Raw genomic sequence first — 27,471 nt, 5'->3', positions numbered from 1 at the left:
TACAGAGAGATTAGCTTTATTCATTGACTCTCGGGAGGCGGCCGGGCCCACCCGCCCGGGACACGCTCACATGGGGGGATGGGGACTCTCCATGCCACAATCACAATACACGACGCCCGCGTTCAGACCGGGCCGGCTGAGATGGGGGGCGGGGGACATGGCACAGCCTGGCTCCTGGTTTTGGTTAAAAAAAAAAAAAAGGTTCTCGGGGTTAATGGGAGTCGGGCGGGGTGCTCTGGGGCTGCCCGGGGGCCCCTTGGAGAGCCACTGTCGGGGATAGGGGAGGAGCCGTCGCTTCGGATCTTCTTTTAAAAACACATAGAACATGCTACATCCGCGCAGACGCTGGATGGGAGGAGGCAACACTGGAGGGGCGAGGCTCCCAGCCGCGGCCGCAACCCCGGCCCTGTCCACGCCCCGGGGTTGGACGCGGGCGGGTAGGACAGACAGATGGACAGACACTAACAAAGGCTCCGAGGGGGTTGCCTCAGAGCGGAAGGAAGATCTCGTGATTGGGGAGAAGGAGTCAAAGGACAGCCCTGGCTCTGGGGGGCGGGGCAGGGACAGGGACAGAATTGTGCTGCTGGTGGGGGCTGTCCTGGGCCCCTACGCCTCTGGCTCATACTCCTGATATTCCTCCTGCATCACCGGGATGGGGGTGGAGTAGAGAAGAGCAAAAAGGAGGAGGAGTTTGAGACCAAGTGGCCAAGCCCTGGCCCAAGAACCCTCTCCCTCAAGAAGGAATAGCACATTCCCCTTTTCCTGGGCAGGGGAGGAGCCTGGAAGTTGGGGACAACAGAGAATTCTTGGGCAGGTGTGCCTGGGGCCCAGTGCTAGACCCTATCTGCCCTCTCCTCCCTGCTCCCACCTCCTGGGGCCTGGGTTCTAGAAGAGGGATGTCAAGCTCCCTGGCCCAACCATCTCATGCCAGGGATGTCCCACCCCAGCTAGGGACGGCAGCAATCATCCTGGATTCCCAAAGTCCCGCCCAGCCCTGCTGCCCCTTCACCTGGGGTGGGTCCTCATAACTCTCCCCTTCTGGCTCCATCAGGGGCTCAATCAGTGGCTCCTCAGCAGCTTCCTGGGCCACTTCCTCTGGCTGTGGGCAGAGAAGGTCAGGGCTGGTGAGGACAGCCAGGATGCCTCCCAAATTCCCACACTGGTAAGCTTTGGGCTGGTTGGAGTGGGGAAGGCTAGGGTGGGTTGGCAGAGCAAGGATAATTTCTAATTCAGTTGTTTATTTGGAGTGCCTTGGAAGTGGGATGGAGGTGAAGGGGGAAATTCCCCCGAATCACAGTTGAAGTGGCAGTGTAGAGTGGGAGCTGGCTCTCCACACCACTCCCCCCATGCCTGGCAGCCTCCGCATTACCACCATTTGGGTACTCAGTCACCAGCTTATGCCTCATCCTTTGTGTCAGGCTCTGTGCCGGGCATCGGGACCCCAGAGATAACCCTTGGGCTCCCCTGGGCTGAAGGGAGCTGGAGGCTCAGGGACAGGGCTGGGCAGGGGCTCTGAGCCATTCGCCCGACACCTTCCACTCATCCCTCCCCCGGGCCCTGTGTGGCCTCGTTTCTTCAGCTGTTGCTATTTTAAGATAAGCTGGAAGCCACAGCTCGTGGTGTTGCTTGGATGTGTGAGCTAAGACTCTCCCCTCCCCGCTGCGTCTGCTGCCCAGACACATGGCCAGCCACCTGCAGGCGACCACATATATGTGAACAAACACAGGACTGAGCTGGCTGCACACACAAGCACACGCGATAGCCTAGGATCCATGCACAGCCTGTGCAGTGCCTCATGTGGGGCTGGCACATGCCTGGGATCCGGGAGCATTGGTGCTGGGGAAAGCCTGCCCTGACCACGTCTGCACCCTGGGTGTCCCAGCTCCATCCAGGCAGCGTCAGCTCCTTCACATTACCTGTCTAAGTGGGCCCTGTGGGCACATGAGTTTCCAGCTCCTGACCTGGCTCATTTCCCCACTGCACAGATGGGTATGCCAAGGCCCAGGAGGTGGGGAAACGTTAGTTTGCCCCCAAGTCACCCAGCTATGACCAGAACCCAGGGATGGAATGTAGTGCTAAAAATGCCAGCTTGATAGCTGGGCGCTGTGGTGCATGCCTGTAGTCCCAGCTACTTGGGAGGCTGAGGCAGAAGAATCGCTTGAACCCGGGAGGCGGAGGTTGCAGTGAGCCAAGATCGTGCCACTGCACTCCAGCCTAGGTAACAGAGTGAGACTCCATCTCAACAAAACAAAACAAAGCAAGCCAGCTTGAGCACAATGTTTGGAAATAACCCAAACGTCCAACATCAGTAGAATGGATGTGTGCCTTGTGACCTAACGACACAATGGAATACTTACTACACAACAAGAATGAAGAACAACAATGCATACAAGAGCAGGGCTGAGTCTCACAAGCGTCCTGATGAATGGAGGAAGCCAGATACAGAACAGAAGAGCATGACCTTCATGATAACATTTTTTTTTTTTTTTTTTTTTTTTAGACAGAGTCTTACTCTGTGGCCCAGGCTGGCACGTGGTGGTGTGATCTCGGCTCACCGCAACCTCAGCCTCCTGGGTTCCAGCGATTCTCCTGCCTCAGCCTCCCAAGTAGCTGGGATTACAGGCACGTGCCACTGCGTCTGGCTAATTTTTGTATTTTTAGTAGAGATGGGGTTTCGCCATGTCGGCCAGGCTGTTCTCAAACTCCTGACCTCAGGTGATCTGCCCACCTCGGCCTCATGCTTGGGATTACAGGCATGAGCCACTGCACCCAGCCTCATGATAACATTTACAAGAAGTCAAAAAACACCCAACTAATTTTGTGCTGATAGAAGCCAGGAAGCAAAGCCAGGCATAGTGGCTCACGCCTGTTACCACTCCCAGCATTTTGGGGGGTCAAGGCAGGCAGATCACTTGAGGTCAGGAGTTTGAGACTAGCCTGGCCAACATGGTGAAACCCCGTCTCTACTAAATATACAAAAATTAGCCGGGCATGGTGGTGCACGCCTGTAGTCTCAGTTACTCAGGAGGCTGAGGCAGGAGCATCGCTTGAACCCAGGAGGTGAAGGTTTCAGTGAGCTGAGATTGTGCCACTGCACTCCAGCCTGGGCAACAGAGCGAGACTCCGTCTAAAAAAAAAAGTCAGAAAGCAGTTCCCCTTGGAGGGCGATAGGCAGGGCCAGGACTGAGGGGAGGCAGGTGAGGCTTCTGGAGCGCAGATGTTAGGGAGGCCTGGCCTCCGTCTCCTGGCCATGCAAGTGAGACTCCATGAGTGAGTGCCCCAGACACCTCTTTTGTCTCCCCCTAGGCCTGGCCCTGGGGATAGGAACTGGAAGGGGTCACAAGGTGGGGTCCTAGGGGTAATGTTCTGTCTCGAGCTGGCTACTGGTTACAAGGGGAGTTCCCTTTGTGAACATTTCATGGAGCTGCCAGTTTTCCTCATGTACCTTGTACTTCAATAAAAAGTTCACTTAAAAAAAAAACCCATAGCCTGTAATCCCAGATACTTGGAGGGCTGAGGCAGGAGGATTGCTTGAGCCCAGGAGTTCAAGATCAGCCTGGGCAACATAGCAGGACCCCATCTCAGAAAACAAACAAACAACCCCAGCCTGGCCACCTGGTAGCTACCTGGCATCAGGCAAGTCATTTTGCTTCTAATCTCAGCAGCCTTACATGGGAAACGAGGCTGGTGAGGATTTCATGATGATGGATGGAAAGCACGCTCGAAGCAGAGAGTCTCAGAAATGCAGACCATGGGCCTGCATGAGTCCCCCATGCCACTGGTGGCCTAAGGGGCTGTTGTCTGGGTTATAGCTCTATGATCTTGGGCTCCCTTGGGAGGGTAGCCTTGAGGTGTCAACAAGCACCAGTAGGAGAAAGGTGACCAGAGAGAAATGATTCTGTGCAAACACCCATCACAAACAGCCTGGGGCTGACAGACAGGTGGAACCTGCCTCTCTTTTGCACCCCAGCTCGCAGCACTAGGACTGGCCCTGTGCCATCACCAAGCGACTCCAGTGACATGGCCTGAGCTTATCCTCCTGACCACCTTATAAGGGAGGCAGGCAGGAACTGGGGTCTTGGGCAAGTGACTTCATTTCTCTAAACCTCAGTCTCTTCATCTGTAAAATGGGCTGGTTATGGTGCCATATAGGTACATTGTGAAGAGTCAATGAGTTAGTTCATGTAAACATCTAGGACAGTGCCTGCTCATGAAATAGATCAATGAATGGGAGTGATTACTGGTAACATGATTATAAGAAATGGGAAGTCATGGCCGGGCACAGTGGCTTATGCCTGTAATCCCAGCACTTTGGGAGGCCGAGGCAGGTGGATCACCTGAGGTCAGGAGTTCGAGACCAGTCTGGCCAACATGGTGAAACCCCATCTCTACTAAAAATACAAAAAATTAGCCGGGTGTGGTAGCGGGTGCCTGTAATCCCAGCAACTTGGGTAGCTGAGGCAGGAGAATTGCTAGAATCCAGGAGGCAAAGGTTGCAGTGAGCCAAGATCGTGCCATTGCACTCCAGCCTGGGCAACAAGAGCAAAATTCCATCTCGGAAAAAAGAAAAAAAGAAAGAAATGGGAAGTCATACAGATAGTAAAATGCAGAGACAGGGCTTGAACTAGAACTTCTGAGTCAAGATCCTGACTTCCAACAGTGGAAGGAATCAACTGTGCAAAATGTCAGGAGTGGAGGGCAGCGTGGGGTCTCCCACAGCCTGGTGGATGCACACTCATGCTGAACGTACACTGATCACCCAAACCAGACGCTGCAGAAGGAGCCCCCATCCCCATAGAGGCAGGGTCTGCACATGTCCATGGACAGACACAGAGCATTCACAGCGAATGCCTGCACACACATGTCATGGGGGTCCACTTCCAGGCACACCTGTGGTCACAGGATCCCCTGCAGGCAGACCCAGACTGCTTGCGTGATCATGTGGCCATAATCTCTTGCGGGGCATTCACTGTATGCAAACCCAGCTCTTTATATCCATGGTTCTCATAGTATGCTCCCTGGAACTGCAGCATCAACCTCACCTGGGTACTTGTTAGAAATGCAAATCCTCCAGCCCCACCTCAGACCTACTGAATCAGAAATTCTAACGATGGGGCCAACAGTCTGTATTTTAACCTGGCCTCTTGGTGATTGATACACACTCAAGCTTTGAGAATATCTAATCTGGCCGGGCGCGGTGGCTCACGCCTGTAATCCCAGCACTTTGGGAGGCCGAGGCGGGCGGATCATGAGGTCAGGAGATCGAGACCATCCTGGCTAAAACAGTGAAACTGCGTCTCTACTAAAAATACAAAAAATTAGCCGGGCGTAGTGGCGGGCGCCTGTAGTCCCAGCTACTTGGGAGGCTGAGGCAGGAGAATGGCGTGAACCTGGGAGGCGGAGCTTGCAGTGAGCCGAGATCCCGCCACTGCACTCCAGCCTGGGCAACAGAGCAAGACTCCGTCTCGAGAAAAAAAAAAAAAGGAGAATATCTAATCTATATTATCTCCAGTCTGCATAAGATTCCTATTGTGTTCACTCGCATTTTACAAGCGAACCATCAGGTTCAGAGACATGGTGGGACCTGCCCAGGGTCACGCAGCTAGGAAGTAGTGGACTTAGGATTCAAACCCAGCTGAGGTTGGGGGTAGGTGGGTTCAGAGCTCACAACTCTTAACCCCCTCTTATCAGGGGGTCCTAGTAGGGGGATCTGTCTCCATGCACACATGAGTGGCCCCCAGGGCTCCCCTGGGGAAACAAACTGTGCAGATCACACCCACCCCAGCACAGCTCCCACCTGCTCCAATCTGCCTCAGGGCCTTGGTACTTGCTGTTCCTACGGCCTGAAATTCGCTTCCCACACATCTCAAGGCTGCCTCTCTCATCTCTTGGGTGTTAGCTCAAATGGTTCTTCCTCAGAAAAGCCTTCCCAGCTAAAATAGCCCTCTCACCCCTTGCCTGTCTGTCCCATCGCCCTCTCTGTCTTTTCTCTGCAGCACTTATCCCCGCGGAAAGCATCCTGCCTGCTGGCTTGCGTTTTACTCTCTTCTCCCACTACAATGTCAGCTGCAGGAACGTAGGAACCTATTCACTGCGGCAGCCTCTACAACAATTCCTCTGTGGCATGGATATTTGTTGAATGAAAAGAAATGAATGAACAATCATTGACACATGCAGACGTGGCCAGAAGTCATCTGGGTCACGCTGGCAAGCAGGATACACGCAGACAGCCAGGTCTGGGTCCCCATCACCGGGAGCATCACACCCATGCACGCCTTCATTCAGATGCATTCTGAGCTGAGTCTAGCATGGCTCTGCAGGATGGAAGGCAAAGTGGCTTGTGTTCCAGGCTGGTGGCAGGATTAGGGGGGTGGGGATGGTGACAGGTTTATTTGTGTGCCTGGTGTGTGTGTGTGTGTGTGTGTGTGTGTGTGTGTGTTTGCGTGCATGTGTGGGTCAGGAGGATCGCTTACCTTCAGATCAGTAGGGAATTCCTCCCTCTTCACCAGTCCTGTGGCTGCTGCGATGTTCCCTGCCCCAGAGAACACAGCTCCTCCCAGATGTGAGGCCTGTTCCTTGGTTTTTTCAGCCACTGGAGCAGGGAGGGGGTCGAGGAAGGGGTTTGGGAGCCAGGGAGAACCATCGATGCCCCGCCTTGTAGTATCCCAGGGCCTGCCCTCCCCACGGTGCATTCCCGCAGAAGCCTTGGGAGTCTCCCCCGCCCCTGCCCTCTGGTTCCCGGCCAGATCACCGGCCTAAGTGAGAGAAGGGGCTGGTGCCAGGGCTGGGCTGGTACCTGAAGCCACACCTTGTACCACACCTTCTCTGGTCTTGCTTCCTGCAGGGAGAAAAAGCGGCACATTTAAGGACTCTGTGCTGAGGGAACAGAAACTCCAGCACAGCATGGTGATTACAGAGTGGGCATCCTGCCCCGTCACTGCCTCCTTGGGTCCCCACATCCTACAACCTGCACCCCCATGTTAACCCCCCTCTTATCACTGTACTGGGCCCCACACCTCTGTCTGCAGGAATTGCAGTTCTCTCCCACCTGATGCGATACCCCACCCCTCTAGTGGATGCTGGCTGAGGGCCAGTGCTGTGTCAAGTCCTCTGCCTGCCTCGCTGCACTTCACTTTTCCCCAGCCCTGGGAGGCGGGTGCTGTTATTGTCCCCATTTCACGGATGGAAGCTCAGTGTGGGTTCCACCACTAGGAAGTGGCTGAACTGACATTCAAGTTCAGGCCTTTCTGACCCTAAAACTTCAGCTAGCAACCACTCTAACAGCATGTAGCCCAGGATGGGAGGCAGGTGGGGGGTGAGAGTAGGGGTGGAGCTGGGAGGCCACAAAGCTACGTATTTTGAAAGGTTCCCCTCGTGCCCCATGCACCACTGCCCATAGCCCACTGCCCCACTCCATTTCCTCTAAAGATTCTCTTCTCCTAACGAGGGTGCAAACCCCTTCTTCTGGCCAAAGTAGGGGGTGTCAGGCTCAGGGTGGGTCTAAAGGTGATGTGTAGATTGTAACTGGCACCCATGGCATTGGCTGGGCCTTCCTACGAGGGTAGCAACTTGATTACTTCAAAATGGCTGGGGGCCGCTGGGAAGGCCAGAGGGCCTGATCTGGGCTGGAGGATGAGAGCCGGAAACGGGGTGGGGAGTATCCCGTCTGACAATTTGGCAACACAGATAACAGTGATGGAGCCAGAACTGGGTGTCTAGGCAGACTGAGCCCGGCAGTGGGGTGGGAGAAGAGGCTGGTATGGGAAGACAGGGTTCTCAGGGCAAAGGCCAACCAGCACCCAGAGACAGGAGGGGCAGGCTGCATGCTCCCTTTTCACTCCTCCCACAAAACATCAGTTTCCACCTACTCTGTGCCAGGCCCTGGGCCAATCGCTCACTGTCTGAAGTGGGTAAGAGAAGAACAGATTCAGTTCCTGGACCTCAAGTAGTGGGGAGAGGACTTCCAGCCTCCAAGGACTGACTGTGTGAGGAGGGAAGGGACGCTGCTTGGGCCTTGAGAAATGGGGAGCAGAAAGGAGATTGCAGAGGGTACCCCAGGCTCAGGGACCCACACAGACAAGGCAGAGCGATGTGCTTTCAGGACAGTCCATGTGCCAGGAGCCATGGGTGTGCTGGGAAACGTAGACTGAGGCAGGACCATCAAGGGCACTGAATGCCAGGGTACAGGGAGCCGAGGCTTTAACTTGTAGGAACTGGGGTCCATCAGGGGCTCCCAGGCAGAGGGAGGAGCAGGAAGTGCCAATCTAAGGGGAAGAGCAGCATGGTTTGGAGGGGCCAAGTCTATTATCGGAGAGAGTGTCAAAGAGCCAGAGGCCAGCAGGAATGAAAGACCTTGGGGAGGAGGCAGGAGCGAGGCCAGAGCTGGGATCAAGCAGCCATGCACTTTAGCCTTCTCCCGGTCTCCATTGCCACCGCCCTCGCCCCTGCCACCCTCATCCTGTGGCTTTACCATCTCCCATCAGGCCTCCCTGCAGTTGTTCTGTCCCCAGAGGCCCAAGCGACTGTTCTAAACTAATCACATCAGGGCAGTCCCTTGCTTACAATCTCTCCCGGTCATCATAACAACGTTTCTCCCCGGCCTGCAAAGGGCCCTCGTGAACTGTCTCCTGCCCGTCGCTCGGACCTCACCTCCCACCACTACCTCCTGCCCTGCCCCCAGCTTACCCCAGGGCCTTTGCACCTGGCTTTTCTGCAGCCCTGCCCCCCTCTTATTACTCAGGGATGAGGCATTCTCTTCGGGGAGCCACTGGATGTCAACTTGCACTACTGAAATGCTCTGTATCACCACCAGGAGATCAGGAACCATTCTTTTCTGTTCACTGTGAAACCCCAGCATCCGCAGGATGCCTGGCACATAGTAAGTGGACACAAAATATTCTTCAAATGGCCACAATCCAAATATGCCACGACCCTGGGCAAGTTATCCAACCCTGGCCTTTCTCCTGATACCAGCCGGTGGTTGCAAGGAAAGTGGACGGGGAGGAGAGCTGGCAAAGGTAAAACCACAAGAGTTGTGATGCAGGTGGACCTGGAACACAACTCAACTCGGCCTTGGAGGTGCTGGAGCGAGGCGCCACAAGGGGAGGGGTGGGGCTTCAGAATCTATAAAGCTCTGTTCAAACCCCAGCTTCAGCATTTTCCAGCTGCTGACCTTGGGCAAGGTACTTAGACCTCTGGGAAGGCCAGTTTCCCTTATCTGTAGAATGGGCCAGAGCATTACATGAGGAAATGGATGTTATGACATTTTACCCGGTACTTGGCATACAGAAAGTGTTCAACGCCAGATAACTATTAATAATAGTAAAAAGGATAAGAAAAAGGAGGCTGTCTGCTTTCATCACTGCATCGGTCCCTGGCCTTTCAGCTGGAGCCCCCCCTCATCAGCCTGCCCCGTGTCCCCATTTCCGGATACAGACCCAGGCTTCTATGGGCTGGCTATGTCCCCTGTGACCCCTGCTGACCTCGCCCCATCTGCTGACTCATATTCTCCTGCCCAGAAGCCCCCTCCCCGGGACCCGGCCCCAGCTCCACACTCTTGGGGGACCCCAGCCCTGCAGCCCCAGAAACCCCGCCCCTCGCCCACCGACGTAGAGGACGCCCTCCTTGGTCTTCTCCGCCGCCTCGGTGACCCCCTGCTTGGTTTTCTCCGCGGCTGCCACAACGCCCTCCTTGGCCATGGACAGGCCCTTCATGAACACGTCCATCCTGGAGGCCTGGGGAGGGCGATACACGGGCACCGGTGCACTGGCCCCGCACTCTCACCCCAGCCCCTCGGGAGGGACGCAGGTGCTCCCCCTACTCCCGAGACCGCGGCGCCCTTCTGGACCCTGAGCCCCCTCCCGCTTTCCCCCATCCCACCCCACTCCCCAGTGCGAAGCCTCAGGGCCGCGGAGAGTCCTAGCGTCCTTGAAACCCAGGGACGCGGGAGGGGCCACTGCCTCGGTTATCCGGGCCCTGCAACCTGCAGCCCCGTGGAACCGGAGTGCTGGGTTCGGCGCGAAGATCCAGGACCCGCCTGTACACGCACGGCAGAGTCACACGGTCATGCACACAAACATACACCACGGACAAGCTCACGTGCACACACAGGACACACAGAAGCTCCAACGCGCACGAACACCCCGACCCACACGGGCGCGGACACACGTCCCCACAGCCGCCCGGGCAGCTGCAAACACCGGAGCATACTCACATACTCCGGGGTGCACACTGATGCGCACCCCCCGGATCCCCCTCCATTTTCCATCCCCTTCCCCAGCTCCCTCCTGCCGCCCCAGTCCCCTCTCCATCCTCATCCCGTTCCCCATCCTCATCCCGTTCCCCATTCCCGGCGCGCGGCCGCCTCACCTGGATGCGGGGCCGGGGCTGGGGATGGAGCGGCGGCTGCGGCGGGCGGACGCGGGGGCTCCGCTAGGCCAGGCCGGGGTGGACTAGGGGCCGGAGGGGGGATAGGGCCGGGGTCAGGCGCTCGGGTCGCGGGTCCTGAGCAGGAGCGCAGCAGTGCCCGGGTCTCGGGTGCGTCGCCAGCCACCGCTCGTTCCTCGCGCCCTGCGAGCTCGCGCGCTCCGGCTCCGGCTCCGGCGCTGCGGCAGCTCTGAGCTCAGCACCCCCCCTGGCGGCCGCGCCGCCCCTTCGGCCTGACTGACAGGGGGCGGGGAGGGTGACAGCACGTAGCCGTTGAGCCTCCCGGGGCGGGCCCGGGACGCGCCCCTGGGGGCCCCGGCCGTAAGACTCGCGTAGTCTGTTGGGAGGTGGGGGAGGGGGACAATGCGGCGTGCGAAGAGTGGGGAAGAAATCACGCGATTGGATTTGGAGTTCTGCTGGGCTCGAATCTCAGCTGTGCTTTTTATTAACCGTGGGACCTTGAGCTACTCGGCTCTCCTTTCTAAATGACAGTTTCCTCCTCTGTAAAACAGGAATGGTTAATTCAACGAATGTTTACTGAGCGCTTAGACCAGTGGTGCAGGTTTAAGGCTGGAGGCAGCGGAAAAGGAAAACAAGGTTCCTGGTCTCGGGAAGCTTACCATGGGGGTGTTTGTACGTGTGTGTGTTCGTGTGCTCAGTGGTGGAAGACAGGACAGAAAATAAACCGATCAACATCGAAAGCAACAAGGTCATTTACAGCTTGTAAGTTGTGAAGGTAACGGTGATGTAACACGGGGACTAGAGGAGGGGTGCTTGAGACACGGTGGTCAGGGAAGGCCTCTACCAGCAGGTGAATTGTAGCAGAGACTCCAGAGAGGCACCATCACGATGGGTGAGGACAAGATCCATAGAGAGTGCAAGTGCAAAGGCTCCAAGGCAGGACTGTGCTGACAAAAGACAGCGCAGCTGGAGAGCCAGGATGGAGAGAGGTGGAGAACAAAACCACTTTTTTGTGTGCTTATGGTGGGGGCTGTCAAAATGATCACAGAATGCCAGGCACACAGTAGGCCCTCAGTTGGTGCTATGATAGAATTATGCCCAAGAAGCTGTAGTATCCCAGAGGAAAGGGACTCTGACAGCTTAGGGGAGTCAGGAAAGGACATAAAAAAGAGGTGACATCTGAACTGTGGCCTGACAGGAAGGGGAATATTTCATCGAGCAGGCTAGGGAGAAAGAGAATTTTAGGCTGTGGGTACAGCATGGGCAAAGGCACTGTGGCCAGAAATGCAGGGCGTGTAAGTGACAGGTAATTAGGTGAGGGGGCCACCAGCAGCCAGACTGAAAAAAAAAAAAAAAAAAAGAAAAAACCCAACCAACCAACCAACCAACCAAAAAACATTCACAGGCCGCTGGTAGAACTGCAAATTGGCGCAGACATTTTGGAAGGCAATTTGGCAGTGTTTACCAAAAGCATAAATGCATGCGCCTTTGGAGCCAACAGCTCCCCTTCCAGGAATTGATCCCATTCGACTCTAGTCATACATGCGCACAAAGATATCTGTGCAAGGATGTTCACTGTAGCATGTTTTTTTGTAGTGAAAAACTGAAAATGATCTAAATGATCATCTGTACAGGACTGGCTAGCTAACTGTGGCACGTCCACCCAGTGCAATGCCACACTATGGCTGGCAAAGATGAGCTAGACCCATGTGTGCTGACACGGGAGTGTGCCAAGATGTGGTGTTAAGTGTGAGAAGCAAGGTGCCAAACTGGAATGTGTGGAATGAGCCAATTTTGATACAAGGGGAATTATATTTTATGTATAAGTATTTATAATTTTCTATGTGTCAAATATATATTATATACTAACATATACATACTTATCACATACTATATACATTATACACAGACACCTTATATACAAACATACACATATTTATGGCTAGATAAACAATTCTTTTTTCTTTCTTGTTTTTTTGAGATGGAGTCTCCCTCTGTCGCCCAGGCTGGAGTGCGGTGGTGCAATCTTGGGTCACTGCAACCTCCACCTCCAGGGTTCAAGCAATTCTCCTGCCTCAGCCTCCCAAGTAGCTGGGATTACAGGCATGTGCCACCACACCCAGCTAATTTTTGTATTTTTAGTAGAGATAGGTTTTCACCATGTTGGCCAGGCTGGTCTTGAACTCCTGACCACAAGTGATCCGCCCACCTAGGCCTCCCAAAGTGCTGGGATTATAGGCATGAGCCACCTCACCTGGCCACACCTCTGTAATAATTTCTGAAAAAACTGTTAAAGGGAGTTGCACCTAGGAAATGGGACTGAGAGGTTCAGGGAAGGAAGTTTCACATTCCATTGCCTTCCTTCCTGGTGCTGTTTGATTATTTTCCCTTGGATAGTATTTTACTTGTGTTATTTTAAGAACTAGCATGGAGGGTACCTGTAATTATTTTTGGTCTCTCAGCATTAGAATTGCCCTCTTCCCATGTTTAGAGGGGTCCCCCACCTTCTGAGGCAGAACCCACCTTCCCCTCTGAGAGATGACTATGCCAAATAATTGCTTTCTCAGTCTTCCTTGCAGCCAGGACATGTGACTGACAGGTGCAGCTCCAGACTTGGGACCTGAAGCTAGTCCCAGGAAGCAGCAGGGAAGCGGAGGGCGGGGTGTGTTCTGGTGTGGAAAAGTGGTGGCAGCTCCTGCCAAGGACCATTGGCAGCAGTGACACTCACTGTGGGAGTGTCCAACACCAACAGGACAAGCTGCGCTGACCACGCCCAGCCATGGCGTCGGGATTCTTCATAGGTCTGCCTGGTAGTGGGATTTGGGGCATCATTTCAGGCTGTGTGGTCTCCAACGTGGATTTTCTAGCTGTCCTGGAGATTACTTGAGCTGTCCAGTTTTGTTTGTTTTGTTTTGTTTTTTAAAGAGATAAGGCTTCACTGCGTCACCCAGGCTGGAGTGCAGCGGCACAGTCAATCATAGCTTACTGCAGCCTCGAACTCCTGGTCTCAAGCGATTCTCCCATCTCAGCCCTTTCAGTAGATGAGACTACAGGTGCATGCCATCATGCCCAGCTAATTTAAAAAATATTTATTATTTGTTTGTGATTTACTTATTTATTTTTTGTAGAGATGGGGTCTCACTAGGTGGCCCAGGCTGGTCTCGAACTCCTGGCCTCAAATGATCCTCCCACCTCAGCCTACCAAAGTGCTGGGATTACAGGTATGAGCCATTGTACCTGGCCCATGAGCTGCCCAGTATTTAATAAACTCCTTATCTGCTTAAATCACCCAGAAGTGATTTCTGTGGCTTGGGATTAAGAACTCCTGATGCCAGAGTACGAGATAAAGAAAGATGAAGGAGGATGGAGGAGCAGGGAGAAGGATGAAGGGAGAAAGATGAAATGAAGCGTGTCTGAACTTCAGATCACAGGAAACAGGAAGTCACTGAAGGATTTTAAGCCCAAGAGACCTAATGAGATTTGCATTTTATGGGGCCAAACGGAGATGGGTTGGAGGAGGATAAGGCTGGCTGTAGAAAGATAAGTAGGAGGCTGGGGCAGACTCCAGAGGAGGGACAAGGACGCCTGAACTACAGAAGCCCAGGTGAGGCTGGAGCAGGAAGGAGAGATGTGAACATCACTTGGGAGTAACTTATTAGGTGTTATGGGAGAGGGAGAAGGACAAGTCAAGGATGATTCCCAGGTTTCTGGTTTGGACAATGGGGTGAGTGATGCTGCTGCAAAATGAAATAGGCATTGAGGGGGTGGAGCAGCTTGGTGGGGGGATGATGATGAGCTTGTCTGGGGGCATGACAGACAAGCTGGAGGAGGTATCCAGCAGACACTGGGGTATCTGAGCCCAGAGCTCGGGAAAGCACTCCAGGCTGGCTTCAGGTGCGGATTTGAGCCATGGCATGCTCAGAATTCTTTAACAAAGAGCACAAATGGCTCTCCAAGGTTGGGGCGGGAAAAGGGTAGGCGGGAAGGAACACCTAGATTTGTAGTTTGCCAATGTCCTTTGGGTAAAATACTCCCACCACAGTTGATTCCAAGCTGTCAGTGTGATGTCATTGAACAGAAAATTGGTTCAGTTATCTAGAATTTTCATGAGACAGATAATGTAGATAAAAATAACCTTAAGAGCACAGATACTAGTAAAATGACTAGGAAGTTATGTGTTTTGAGTATTATCTATTTTTTAACATAATTTAACTATAACTTTATATAATTTAATTTTTAACAATGTAATGGCTTTAACAACTGGCTCACACAATTCCTGAAGTTTTTTTTTTCTTTTTTTTTGAGACGGAGTCTTGCTGTGACACCCAGGCTGGAGTGTGGTGGCGTGATCTCGGCTCACTGCAACCTCTGCCTCCTGGGTTCAAAGGATTCTCCTGTCTTAGCCTCCCGAGTATCTGTGATTACAAGTGCCTGCCACCATGCCTGGCTAATTTTTGTATTTTTAGTAGAGACAGGGTTTCACCATGTTGGCCAGGCTGGTCTCAATCTCCTGACCTCGTGATCCGCCCACCTCAGCCTCCCAAAGTGCTGGGATTACAGGCTGAGCCACTGTGCCCAGCCAGATTCCTGAAGTTTCAACAATTGTTCTTGTGAGCCAAGTGAGATCAGTGCCCCACTGGGTTTGGAGTCATTAGCATAGAAGTGGTGGCTGGAGCCATAGGGCTGAGTGTGATCGTCCGGGGGTGCATGGAGAGTGAAAAGAAGAGTGCCCAGAACAGACTCCTGAGGTGCTGCAAACTTCGGGGTGGCCAGAAGCAGAGGAACCTGGAGAAAGACTGAGAAGGCTCTGGCAGTGAGAAAGAAGGAGAAGCTGAAGAGAGTGCACAGAGGCCTTGGGGATAGAGGTTGATTAGATAAATGCTAGAGCAAGGCCGAAGGACACCAGCAGTGGAGAGTCTGCGATGGATGGGCAGCAAGTGGGTGGCTGGGGAGCTGAATAGCAGTGAGCCCACAGAGGGAAGGGGCAGCAGGGGACAGCCTCCAGGAGAAAGTGACATTCGAGCTGGGTTTTGAAAGATGAGAAGGACCTTACAAGTGGTGGTGAGCATTCCCAGCAAGGGGTCTAGCAGGTGGGACAGTCCAGAATGTCGAGGTAACAGAAAATAGGTTAAATTCTGAGTCAGGCAGGAAGTTCGTTTGGCTGTTAACACAGAAGCTTAGGCAAAGCAGGCATTTATTCTTTCACTTAAACAAGTCCAGTGGTGGGCAGTCCACAGGTGGTGTGATGACTTCACAGTCATCAGGAACCCAGACTCCTACCTTTCTGGTGCACCATTCTTAGTACATGAATTTCATCCTCATGGCCCAAGATGGCCGCTGCAGCTCCTGCCATCATGTCGATGCAGACAGCAGGAAGAGGGGAGGTAGGGTATAAAGAATACCTGCCAGTTGTCTGTCTTTTTCTTTCTTTCCTTTTTTTTTTTTTTTTTTTTTTTTTTTTGAGACGGAGTCTAGCTCTGTTGCCCAGGCCTGAGTACAATGGTGTAATCTCAGCTCACTGCAACCTCTGCCTCCCTGGTTCAAGCTATTCTCTTGCCTCAGCCTCCTGAGTAGCTGGAACCACAGGCACATGCCACCATGCCCGGATAATTTTTGTACTTTTAGTAGAGACGGGGTTTCACCATGTTGGCTAGGCTGGTCTCGAACTCCTGACCTCAGGTGATCTGCCTGCCTCAGCCTCCCAAAGTGCTGGGATTACAGGCATGAACCACCGTTCCCAGCTAGATTCACCAATTATTAACATTTGCTACATTTTTCTTTCTTGCTCCGTATGTGTTTCCCTCAGAAGAAGGGGGCACGGATACTGGGTCACCACTCTCTAGCAGGATGGATCCTTTCCCCCGCCACATACCCTTACCACCCTTTACAGCATGGGGTGGCAAATCTCGGGCTCGTGGGCCTCCAGTGGCCAGTCCCTAAACCTGCGAGTCCTCAGGACCTCTTACCGTTTCTATTCTCTCTTTCCCCAGGAAATGGGCCTTTCCATTCTTTTCTTCCTCTCCCCTTCCTAGGAATGTACTAAGGATGATGACTCTGGAAGCTTCTGGGAAGGGAACATGGCAAAAGGTGGGAAAGGGTTTTAGAGAAGATCCTGGTTGGAGCAGCTGGAGCAGAGAGTTCTCTTAAGCGGATCCTGGGGATTCCAGCCCCGCCTGAGTTCTGCAAAAATCCAGATGTGCCTTTGTAACTCTGTGCGTGGCGCCTGGCAGATTAAACCTTTAGCAACATTCCTGCTGTCCAGAGGCCTCACAGTCCTGCAGGGCAGGCAGGACAGGAAGCTGAGAACAGGGAGGGGAATCGGGGACATTTACTGAACATCTACAACGCGCTAAGTACTCCATCCATTACGTCACGACGTCCTCGCAGCAATCCTTCAAAGCAGGCATTTTCATTCCCATTTTACAGATAAGGGAATTGATACCCAGAGAGAGAAAGTCCCTGGCCTTTGTTCTTTTCAATCAGTTTTCCCTGAGTGCCTACTGGGTGCCGATATCATTCCAGGTACAGGAGATACAGCAGGAAATAAGACCAATGAAGCCCTTGCCTCTCTGGAACTCAGCATTCGAGTGGGATGGGGCAGACAATTAACAACTAGAAACCACAAAAGATGCTTCTACTGTGCTGCTGTTGTAAAAATCATCAGCAACACTCACTTTGCTAAATCTATTGACCAATCCTCCCTGCTCCCTCCGACTTCTGAGTACTTCCCATAAGCCAGACGCTGTTGTAGGCCCTAGGGACACAGCTGTGAACAAGAGAGGCCTTGGGGGCTGGGCGCGGTGGCTCACGCCTGTAAGCCCAGCACTTTGAGAGGCCGAGGTGGGCGGGTCACCTGCGGTCAGGAGTTGGAGACCAGACTGGCCAACATGGCGAAACTCTGTCTCTATGAAAAACACAAAAATTATCCAGGTGTGGTGATGTGCTCCTGTAATTCCAGCTGCTTGGGAGGCTGAGGCAGGAGAATCCTTTGAACCCAGGAGGCAGAGGTTACAGTGAGCCAAGATCGTGCCACTGTACTCCAGCCTGGGCAACAGAGCAAGACTCCGTCTCAAAAAAAAAAAAGGCCTTGGGGACCTTGAGGAAGGTAAGTGATGAGTAAAATAAATCAGTAAAATGTATGGTGTGTCAGGAGGTGACAAATGCTGGGGGCAGTGAGGGAGGAGAAGCAGAGGAATTGCTGCACCAGGGCTGAGCGGGGTTGGACAGTCACATACGATGGGCAGGGATCGCCTACCCTGAGAGAGGTTAGGAAGTGAGGGGACAGCCTCTGGAAGTCCTAAGGCAGGAGGTGGCTGGCACATCTGAAGATCTGCATGACTGAAGGCCACTGTGGCCGCAGCAGAGGGAGGGAGAGGAGGGCTGGAGGGATGAGGACCTTGTGGGCTCCTGCGCTGTGAGCAGAGGAGGGAGTGATCCGGATTTCATTTTAACAGCTGCTGTGTAGGGAGTAGGGAGGGGACTATTCTTGGGCAAGGGTGAAAGCTGAGGACCAGTTCAGAGGCCATCACCATCACACATGCAGGGTGACTGTCACTTGGGCTGGGATGGTGGCAATGGAAACCAAGAGAAGTGGTTGGGTCCTGGATATTTTGAAGGGAGAACTGGTCGTGGCATGTGCTAACAGGTGAGAAAGACAGAGCCCCAGGACCATTCCAACGTTTTCGGCTGAGCAGTTGGAAGGGTGGAGAGGACGGTTGGAAGAGCAAGTCTGGAGCGGGGCAGAGGAGGTGTCAGGAATTCATCTTTGGACATGGTAGCTCTGAGATGCACATTAGATACCCAGATAGAGCTGTCGGGCGGGCAGCTGGATATGCTCTTCTGGATTTCTGGTGGCAGCTAAGCATGTCACCGTCTAAATGACATTTAATGCCCATTACTGGATAAGGGCATGAAACAGCAAGTACTGACAGAACAGACAAGAGGTCCCAGGGCTTAGTCCTAGGGTCTTCTGATGCAAAGAGGAGAAACCATCCATTTTGTTCACAGCTGTGCTCCCCAGAGCCTCAAATGGTGTCCGGCACAAAGTAATTGGTAGGTCATTATTTTTTGAATGAATAAACAAATAAGTAGTGTTAAGCGCTAAGAAGGAAATAGAACAGGGTGATGAGTTAGAGGGCATGGGGGAGAGTGTTCTTCTCTAGATAGGGTAGCAGTCAGGGAAGGCCTCTTTGAGAAGGTGACATTTGAGCCAAGCCCAGAAGGACAAGGAGAACTTCTGTAAAAAGTTGCAGCGGAAACTGCAAGTGCAAAGGCCCTGAGGCAGGAACAAATCTGGCCTTTTGGAGGCTCCATGTGCTCAGGGCATGGGAGGCTGGATCGCCCAAGAACCTTGCAAGCCCAGGACCTGGACTTTGGATCACATCCTGGGTGTCCTGGAGGTTTTTTTGTTTGTTTGTTTGTTTGTTTTTAGATGCAGTTTCACTCTTGTTGCCCAGGCTGGAGTGCAATGGTGAGATCTCGGCTCACTGCAACCTCCACTTCCTCAATTCAAGCGATTCTCCTGCCTCAGCCTCCCGAGTAGCTGGGATTACAGGTGGCTGCCACCATGCCCAGCTAGTTTTTTTCTTTGTTGTTGTTGTTGTTTGTTTGTTTGTTTGTTTTATTTTTAGTAGAGACAGGGTTTTACCATGTTGGCCAGGCTACTCTCGAACTCCTGACCTCAGGTGATCCACCGGCCTCATCCTCCCAAAGTGCTGGGATTGCAGGCATGAGCCACCGCAGCTGGCCTGGGTTTTAAACAAAGAAGTTACGTGACCAGATTAATATTTTAAATGATCCCCCCGAGGAACCTGGAGAACTTTCTGTAGGAAAGCAGGAGTGGAAGCAAATGGAGTGTCAGGAAATACTCATGCAGCAGCCAAGGTTAGAACCAGCTTTCCTGGAGTCAGGGGAGTTGGGAGGGAGAGGAATGGGCAGATTCAAGATATTTTAGGAACAGGATGGTAGGGCTGGGATTCAAGAGCCCCTGCTGGTTCAATCCTGACATGAAGATGTCCCCCACAGACAGATGTGGGAGGGCCTCAGGGAGGGGCCAGGACGTCTGTAGGGCTGGGTGGTTGCTCTTAAGGTCTCTCCTTAGTCACCTCAATCCAAGACTCCAGGGGCTTCCCCAGGCTGGAAGCTGTGGGAGGTGATGGGAAGGGGTGCTGTGGCTGGGAGGGTCATTCCGTGCTGGGCTCTGGGCCACAGTTGTAAGGTAGCTGAGACCATACCCGGTACTGGGGGAGAGACCTTCCTTCCTTTTTCTTCATCAGATCTAGATTCCTGGCCGGCACAGTGGCTCATACTTGTAATCCCAACACTTTGGGAAGCAAAGGCAGGAGAATCACTTGAACCCTCCCAGGCTGATTTGAGACCAGTCTAGGCCACATATTGAGACCCCATCTCTATTTTTTTCTTAATTGAAAATTAGCCAGACATGGTGGTGGGCACCTGTCGTCCCAGTTCCTCGGGAGGCTGAGGAGGGAGAATGAGCCAAGGAGTTTGAGGCTGCAGTGAGCTATGGTCATGCCACTGCCAGCTTGGGCAACAGAGCGAGACCCTGTCTCAAAGCAACAAAAAAAAAATCTAGATTCATGATGTCTTCCCAGCCTGGTCCTCCTCCAGGGCTCCCTCTGTCCAAATTTCTTCATTGCTCCTCCCACTGAGAGGTGGCAGTATGTTGCCTCCCTTGAATCTGGGCCTGTGACTCTAGTAGAATAGAGTGGGTCTGATGTGGTGCCAGGTTTCAGGCCCAGGCCTTAAGAAACTGGCAGCTTCTGCTTCCTGTCTCTTGGGATGCTTGCTCTGGGAACCCAGCCACCACGCCGGGAGGAAGCCAAGCAGCCACATGGAGAGGCCATGCAGAGCCATCCTGGCCAGCACCCCCAGCTGAGGCTCCAGCTGACAGCTGGCATCAGCTGCCCCACGTGTGAGCGAGCAGATGACTCCAGCCCCAACCTGTAAGCCACCCTAGCTGACCTCCCTTTGGAGGAGAGCTGGGCTGTCCTACTGAGCACTGCCCATGTTGCACACTTGTGAGCATAATAAATGATGATTATTGTTTTAAGCCACTAAGTTTGGGGTGGTTTGTTATGCAGCAATAGGTAAGTGGGACACAGTGCTTCACCCCTCCAGGGTCTATCTATCACCAAATATCACTGAGTTTTCCTTCTACATACCGCTTGAGTCTATTATCATCTCTCCATCTTCTCTGCCGCCCCATCTGTCACCTGGACTACATTAGCCTCCTAGTCAGTGTTTCCCCACACCTTCTGGCAGCCACAGGGTTCTGTTTCCCACATAGCAATCCAGAGAACCTGCTGAAAAGCGTATCTGATTGCCTCCCCAGCCAGTCTGTACAGGCTCGAAATGCTCAGTGGCTCCCCACTGCCCCTAGGATCAGGCTTACCCATTTCCTTCCCCTTTTAGCTTTGCCCACACTGGCCTGTCTTCTCGTCCTCTGGTATTCCACATTCCCTTTGCCCCAGGGCATTTGCACATACTGTTTCCACTCCCAGAGATGCCCTCCCCGACCCAGTTAATTATTTCCTGTTATTTCTTGTTCATGCTTTAGGTCTTAGCTCAAATACCACCTCTCAGTGAGCTTCTTCCAACCCAGTGGTTCTTAAAACGGGGTCCCTGGCCAGCAGCATCTGGGAACTTGTTAGAAATACAAATATCCTGGGCCGGGCACATTGGCTCACGCCTGTAATCCCAGCACTTGGGAGGCCAAGGTGGGCAGATTGCTTGAGTCTAGGCGTTCAAGACCAGCCTGGGCAACATGGCAAAACCCTACCTCTACAAAACAAAACAAAACAAAACAAAAAACTAGCTGGGCGTGGTGGTGCATGCCTGTAGTCCCAGCTACTCGGGAGGCTGAGGTGGGCGAATCACCTGAGCTGAGAAGCTAAGACGGCAGTGAGCCGAGATGGCACCACTGCACTCCCGCCTGGGCAGCTGGAGTGAGACCTTGCCTCAAAACAATATAAATAAATAAATAAAATGGAAACATCCTCAAGCCCAAGCCCAGAACTAAGGAGTCAGAAGTTCTGAGACAGGGCCCAGCAGCGCGTGATGAGCAACCCGTGCAGGTGATTCTGATACACGCACCTGAGAACTGCCGCTCTGAAGCCCCAGCTTGGATCGTGGACTTTTTAGGTTCTCCCATCCCCGAATCCCTTTCCTTCAGTGGGTTGTTTGTGATGACACAGATTGTCTGATGGATGCATAATCTCATAAACCTGAGCACAGGGCCTGCTTGTTTTTCACTCATCACCGTAGCAGCTCCTAACCCCGCGCCTAGCACGTACCAGGGCTTAAGGATGTGGGTTGAGCAAATACTCAGCCTCCAGATGGTCACGAGCCCCTCAAGTGTGGGGGAGGAGCAGGGCCTTTTATACGTCTGGGACCCTAAAAGTGCCCAAGGGGAGGAGGCAAAACTTTAAAGGACTTGGGGAGGCTTCAGCCTCCACAGAAAAGGGGACGTTCAGAAGGCTGATAAAGGGTGTCCAAAGCTTCCCCGCCTTCCTTCCCCATTCCAGTCCCCACACTCCCCAACCTGGGAGAACCCTCAGCTGACTTCTGTTGAGCACGAGCCAGGCCTTGTTCTATGGGTTCTATGTGTTCTGTATCATTTAATACCCTCAACAAGCTTCTGAGTTGTGTATGATTAACATTTTCATTTTAGAGATGGGGAAACTGACTCAATGAAGCTCAGGCCTGGCTGCGGTCAGGGTAGAATCAGGACTGGAACCTAGGCTGTGTGGCTGCGGCCCTGACCCTCACCATCCATATCAGGCAGAGAACACTCAGGTGGGGCAGGAGGTAAGGTGGGGGCTGTGGGGAGCCTCATTGTGTCTCCAAAGGGACTGGGGGCCTGTGAGGCAGTGGGTCCAGGAGGACCTTTCCAAATCCTCAAGAGAAACCAAAAGTGTGAATCTTAGTATAAAACCTCCTATGTCTAAATGTTGGCAGATGATTAAACTTTTAAAAAACTCAGACACCACTGGGTATGGTGGCTCATGCCAGTAATCCCAGCACTTTGGGAGGCTGAAATGGGAGATCACTTGAGCTCAGGAGTTTGAGAGCAGCCTGGGCAACATAGTGAAATCCCTTCATCTCTAGTCAAAAGAATATTTTATTTCAAAACAAACAAACAAACAAACCCAGGTGCTTCCAGAGACCAGATGAATACCTGCTCTGATGTGAGGATGGGGATGGTGCCAGACAGCCCCATGGCCATGTCAGTGTCTCTGCTTCTGCCATCTGCAGGGCCGTCCACCTCACATTCCAGGGTCACCCTCCACGGGATGCAGACCTTGCTTTCCCTTCGGGTGGACTCCAAATATTGACGCTTACCTTCATGTCTTGGCCCCGACGGTGTGGGGCTTGGTCACAGTTGCTTCCCCAGCCCTAGGCCTGCACGAAGAAGGCACTCACTAAATGCTTGCTGTTGAGGTAATCAGCCTGGCCTCTCTACCCCAATGCACCATGGCCCCGCCCTCTCCCCTGCCCCAGGTGGGCGGGGCAGGTGCTGCTGGGTTAAAAGCTGGTAGCTGGGGGCTTTTCAGATGCTGGGTCCTCCATGGAGTTTGAGTTGGGCATGGCTACTGCAGGCCTTGTGAGTCCCCTGCCTTCCCCTCCTGGAGCAGGGGATGGGCAGGGTGGGTACAGGGACAGCCAGGGCCAGAGCTCACAACCCATCCTGACTCCATTTTTTGGCTCAGGCGAGTGAAGCTGAGGGTGGAATCCGAGAGCGGGAGGAGGAGGAGAAGGAGGAGGAGGCAGCAGAGAGGACGCCCACGGGAGAAAAGTCTCCAAACTCTCCCAGGACTTTGCTGTCTCTGAAAGGGAAGGCCCGGACGGGGGGCCCCATGGAAGTCAAGCTGGAGCTGCACCCCCTGCAGAACAGGTAGGCAGGAGCCTGTGGGTGGAACACAGCCTCTTGCTTTCAGGCCAGTCTCTGTACTGGCAGCGTGGCCTTGGGCAACCCCTCCTTTCTTGGCCCCAGCTCTTCATCCGTGGGAGGCCAGAGCCGACCTAAGCCTTGGGCCCTGTTGGCCCTTCCAGCCCTAAACCCGCGGAGACTGTGGGTCAAATACCCCGACTCCTCCCCTGCCCTTCAGGACAACTGATTTCATTCACCTGAGAGGGGAATGCTGTGCGCCAAATCTCATCTCCCAGTTCGCCCTTGAAGGGGAGGGTCCTCCCTGTCAGTCCAGGTGTCCTAGGGGTGGACTTGGCTCTCTACTTCCTCCTGGCTGCCTCCCACTTCCCCCCACCAGGTGGGCTCTGTGGTTCTTCAAGAATGACCGCAGCCGGGCCTGGCAGGATAACCTGCACCTGCTCACCAAGGTGGACACTGTGGAGGACTTCTGGGCGTGAGTGTCTGTCCCCAGTGGGGCTAGAGTTGGGGGGCTCTGAGCTCTGGGCTCCCTCTCTCCGGGGTGAGCCAGCCCTCCCTAGGGCCTTTCAGCCTTGGTGAGGGCTGGGGCTTGGTGGGTTCTGCCCAGGGGGTGTAGGGAACAACCACCCCGCACCCCACCACCTTCTTTGGGCTCAGGGAGAGAGCCTGGGGAGCAGGAGAAGCAGGGAGCTGACCCTGACTCAGCCACTCCAGGGCTTTGTGACCTGGGCAAGTTCCTTCCCCTCTCTGAACCTGTCTCAGCTGCAAAGGGAGGACTCGGCTGCCTCAGTGTCCGGGTGCTCACAGGAATGGGTCTGAAAAGGGCTGCACAAGCCCTAGGGAGGGCGAGAAGGCCTCGGCTGTAGCTGGAGGGGGGAGCACCAGGGGGTCCAAAACCCTCCGCAGGGGTTGGCTCAGCCTTCACTGGGAAGGCTCTGTGGAAAAGGTGCGTCTTGAGAGTTTGGATAAACGGGGGTGGAATCCCAGGTGGCAGGCCAGTGTAAGCAAAGGCTTGGAGGCCATGGGGTCGGATGAGGAGTTGGGAGGGCTGAACCCAGTTGGAACCAGGCCCTAAAAAGCCTTGACTTTTGGCATGGGGCGGGGGGCTCTGTCCAGGCTATACAGTCACATCCAGCTGGCCAGCAAGCTCTCCTCTGGCTGTGACTATGCCCTGTTCAAGGTAAGCTCTGCTCTCCTCTTTCCCTCCCGTAAAGGGACAAGGGGTTGATCCCTCCCAGATTCCACTGCGTTAATCCCTCAGAGGGGTGGGGGTGGGGGAGCTACGGGCCACCTCTCAGCAGAGTTGCGGTTTCTGACTGGAGGAAATGCTCTACAGGAGCCCGGACAGAGTAGGTCAGGCCCAAGCCGCACCTTGGAGGACCTTAAGAGGCGGGAAGAGAGAGAGGGAGAGATTTCTGGCCTGGCTCCTTAACTAGGGAAGGGCATCAGAATTGCTTGAGGACACTCATTGATGCCACACCCATCCCTGGAGGGCTGACATTGTGTTTAGAGATCTCCCCAGGTGACTTCTGCCCTGCCTGGGAACCATGCAGCCAAGCCCGGGATGTCCTCCTTGCCCGCATTGGGGTCTGCCCCTGAGGCTTCCTTAATCCACCCCGATTTGAATGCTTGTCTCAAGGAACTCAGTAAAAGAGACATGCACATATACAAGGCTATACAAGGTGACCAGGGCTGTCTGTTGGGGTGTGGGGGGCTGAGTGGCTGGGGGTGGAACCTGCTTGCACTGAGGGAAGGAGGATAAAAGAATCTGGCCTACTTAGGGCCTCAGCAGAGAGCGGATAAGGCCAGGATGGTAGGTGGGTCCCCACTTCCCTTTGAACACAGGGAGGCAGTTGACTTGCCATCTGCCTTGCAGGATGGCATCCAGCCCATGTGGGAGGACAGCAGGAATAAGCGGGGTGGCCGCTGGCTGGTCAGCCTGGCCAAGCAGCAGCGTCACATTGAGCTGGACCGGCTGTGGCTGGAGACGGTGAGCTGGAGGAGGAGGGTCCTCAGGGGAAGAGATGGGCTGTGTGGGTCTCATGGTGGCAGTGGTCTCAAGGATGGCAGGCCAGTCCCTATGTCCCAGCCGGTGATCTCACAACCCCCTACTTCGGGTCCAGCTGCTGTGTCTGATCGGGGAGAGCTTTGAGGAACACAGCAGGGAGGTATGTGGGGCCGTCATCAACATCCGCACCAAGGGGGACAAGATCGCTGTGTGGACGAGGGAGGCGGAAAACCAGGCGGGCGTGCTGCACATTGGGTGAGGAGGGTCTCTGGCCCAGGGTGGGGGCTTGGGTCTCTTCTGGAGGGAAGGTGGATGGAGGTGGCTTGGCCTGCAAGGGAGGCCTCTGAAAGTCTCCATAGCCTTGCCCACCTGTATGGAAGGGTCTGGCGTTCAGATTCTAACTTTCTATTATGGCAGTGCAGCTCTCCTTTTGCATTAAGGGGGTCATATTTTGGGTTTCCACATGGGTAAGACACAACAGGTGTGGCTGTGGCCAGAAGGAGGGTAGGAGTCTGGTGGCCTAAGTTATCTCTAGGACCCTGTGATGACTACCTGTGTCTCTTTTCCTCTGTGTCCCCCACACCTGCAGGCGTGTGTACAAAGAGCGCCTGGGCCTCTCCCCAAAGACCATCATTGGGTACCAGGCCCATGCAGACACAGCCACCAAGAGCAACTCCCTAGCCAAGAACAAGTTTGTGGTGTGAGCGGGGGGCCTTGGCACCCCTCCTATGTAATGGGACAGCCACCATCTGAGCCTCATTACTTTGGGGGATGGGGCGGGACTGGGGATCAGACAGCCTAGTTCTTACCTGTCCTCAAGTGAACAGGGATGCAAACACTCTTTAACATGAGTTGGGGCCTGGGCCTTAGGGGCTAGGTGGGGATAGTGGTGGCAGTCTGAGGACCTAGCTTGTCCTGGGGCCACAGGACAGCAGCAGGGTGGAAGAAACTCCTGGGGGTGGGGTGAGTCATGGGGCGGGGGGATGGAGGGCTCTATGGTAGGTGGAGAAGCCCATAGTCCAGCGTTGTTTACTGTTTCCACCCAGGAAGGGGGCGAGGTGGCCTGAGAAACAGACTCTTCCATGGGTGGGGGGCTTAAAGGCACAGACACTCTGGAGGGTGAACGTCGTCATTTGTATAGAGGGATACGTGGGTTGCTGAGGACTGAGAGAGCCTTGCAAGGCCGCTCCCCTTCTCCCCAGCTGTGACCAGGGCTGTCTGGGCCTTGCCTGCCTCAGGGCCAGACTGAAGTGGAGGTGGGGGGATGCTGGGCTAGGCCTCACCAAGGTTCTGGTAGAAGTGGATAAACTTGATAATAAAAGCTTAAGCATCTTTCTGTTCCTGTTTTAAATAAATACTTCTGAACAAAGTTGGAATTATTTTTAAGAGGGCTTCAAACTGGGAGTAAGATTCAGGTTCCCCCAAACTTTGATCTGCCCCTGTCCTGTCTTACAGGGGCTCATGTGAGATCACTGGGTACCAAGGAGCCTGACCAGGACCCAGGCCCGTATGGAGGACAGGGGGTGCGGCTGGGGAAACTCAGCCACCAAGGGGGCTTGAGCCAGGTTCCGGGGCATATGCCCCTGGCAGGGCGCAGCCGGCGTGGCACCAAGGCCCAGGCCCTCGTTTGGCCTGAGTTTGAGCCAGGATAAGTAAGGCTGAATTTCCGCTGGGTGAAGGTGAGCCTGATGCGACTCCACAATGACAAAACGTCCTGCACGTGTTAAAAACAATCCGGACCAGCTTCCCCATCCGCCTGCCAGAGCAGCAGTTAACCTTCCCCTGGGATGGGCTCCAACAGCAGGCTGGGGATTGGGATGGCGCTGGTACCCAGCAGGTGAAGCAAGGCTTCTACACGCCGGCGGCCTCCGGCGCCATCAGCCGGCGTCCCAGGCGGGTCTGCAGGACGCTGGGAAACGCGGCGGCGGCCTGCGCGGGGGCGGGACCTGGCCGAAGGCGGGGCTGCGAGGGGTTCCGAATCAGGCTGTGGGGGTGGAGCTCGGGAGCGGAGCCAGGTCCAGAGGCGGGGCTCAGGCGGGACTGAGTTGTGCTATGGGGGCGGAGCCATGCCAGGAGGCGGGGCTCCAAAGGGACTGAGCGCTGTGGGGGCGGGGCCCGGTCCAGAGGCGGGGCCCGGTCCAGAGGCGGGGCCCGGTCCAGAGGCGGGGCC

General features: G+C 54.3%; 2 protein-coding genes across 8 annotated transcripts; one reads left to right on the top strand and one right to left on the bottom strand.

Moving 5' to 3' along the window:
* On the bottom strand, positions 1 to 10,617 carry SNCB (synuclein beta). Of its 7 annotated transcripts, none has more exons than XM_002816248.3 (6): positions 10,369 to 10,617; positions 9,605 to 9,734; positions 6,797 to 6,838; positions 6,474 to 6,592; positions 1,010 to 1,099; positions 1 to 639 (listed from the first exon to the last, which is right to left on the bottom strand). In XM_002816248.3, the coding sequence occupies exons 2-6, from the start codon at positions 9,723 to 9,725 to the stop codon at positions 607 to 609; spliced, it is 405 nt and encodes a 134-aa protein (XP_002816294.1). In that variant the 5' UTR covers positions 9,726 to 9,734; positions 10,369 to 10,617; the 3' UTR covers positions 1 to 606. The 7 variants fall into 7 exon arrangements, with proteins under 7 accessions (XP_002816294.1, XP_024102953.1, XP_054412299.1 ...); XM_024247185.3 differs by having other exon boundaries at positions 6,809 to 6,838; positions 10,369 to 10,613; XM_054556324.2 differs by lacking the exon at positions 10,369 to 10,617 and adding an exon at positions 10,099 to 10,146.
* A 12,337-nt stretch (positions 10,618 to 22,954) lies between these two features.
* On the top strand, positions 22,955 to 26,661 carry EIF4E1B (eukaryotic translation initiation factor 4E family member 1B). The gene is made up of 7 exons (XM_024247449.2): positions 22,955 to 23,008; positions 23,115 to 23,299; positions 23,673 to 23,768; positions 24,410 to 24,473; positions 25,170 to 25,283; positions 25,417 to 25,556; positions 25,891 to 26,661. Exons 1-7 carry the CDS (start codon positions 22,973 to 22,975, stop codon positions 26,003 to 26,005), a joined length of 750 nt encoding a protein of 249 aa, XP_024103217.1. The 5' UTR covers positions 22,955 to 22,972; the 3' UTR covers positions 26,006 to 26,661.
* Positions 26,662 to 27,471: the final 810 nt, after the last annotated feature.

This window comes from Pongo abelii, chromosome 4 (assembly GCF_028885655.2).
Source record: "Pongo abelii isolate AG06213 chromosome 4, NHGRI_mPonAbe1-v2.0_pri, whole genome shotgun sequence".
Taxonomy (NCBI): domain Eukaryota; kingdom Metazoa; phylum Chordata; class Mammalia; order Primates; family Hominidae; genus Pongo; species Pongo abelii.
The sequence above is the reverse complement of the archived record's forward strand: the minus strand, read 5'-3'. Positions and strand labels throughout refer to the sequence as shown.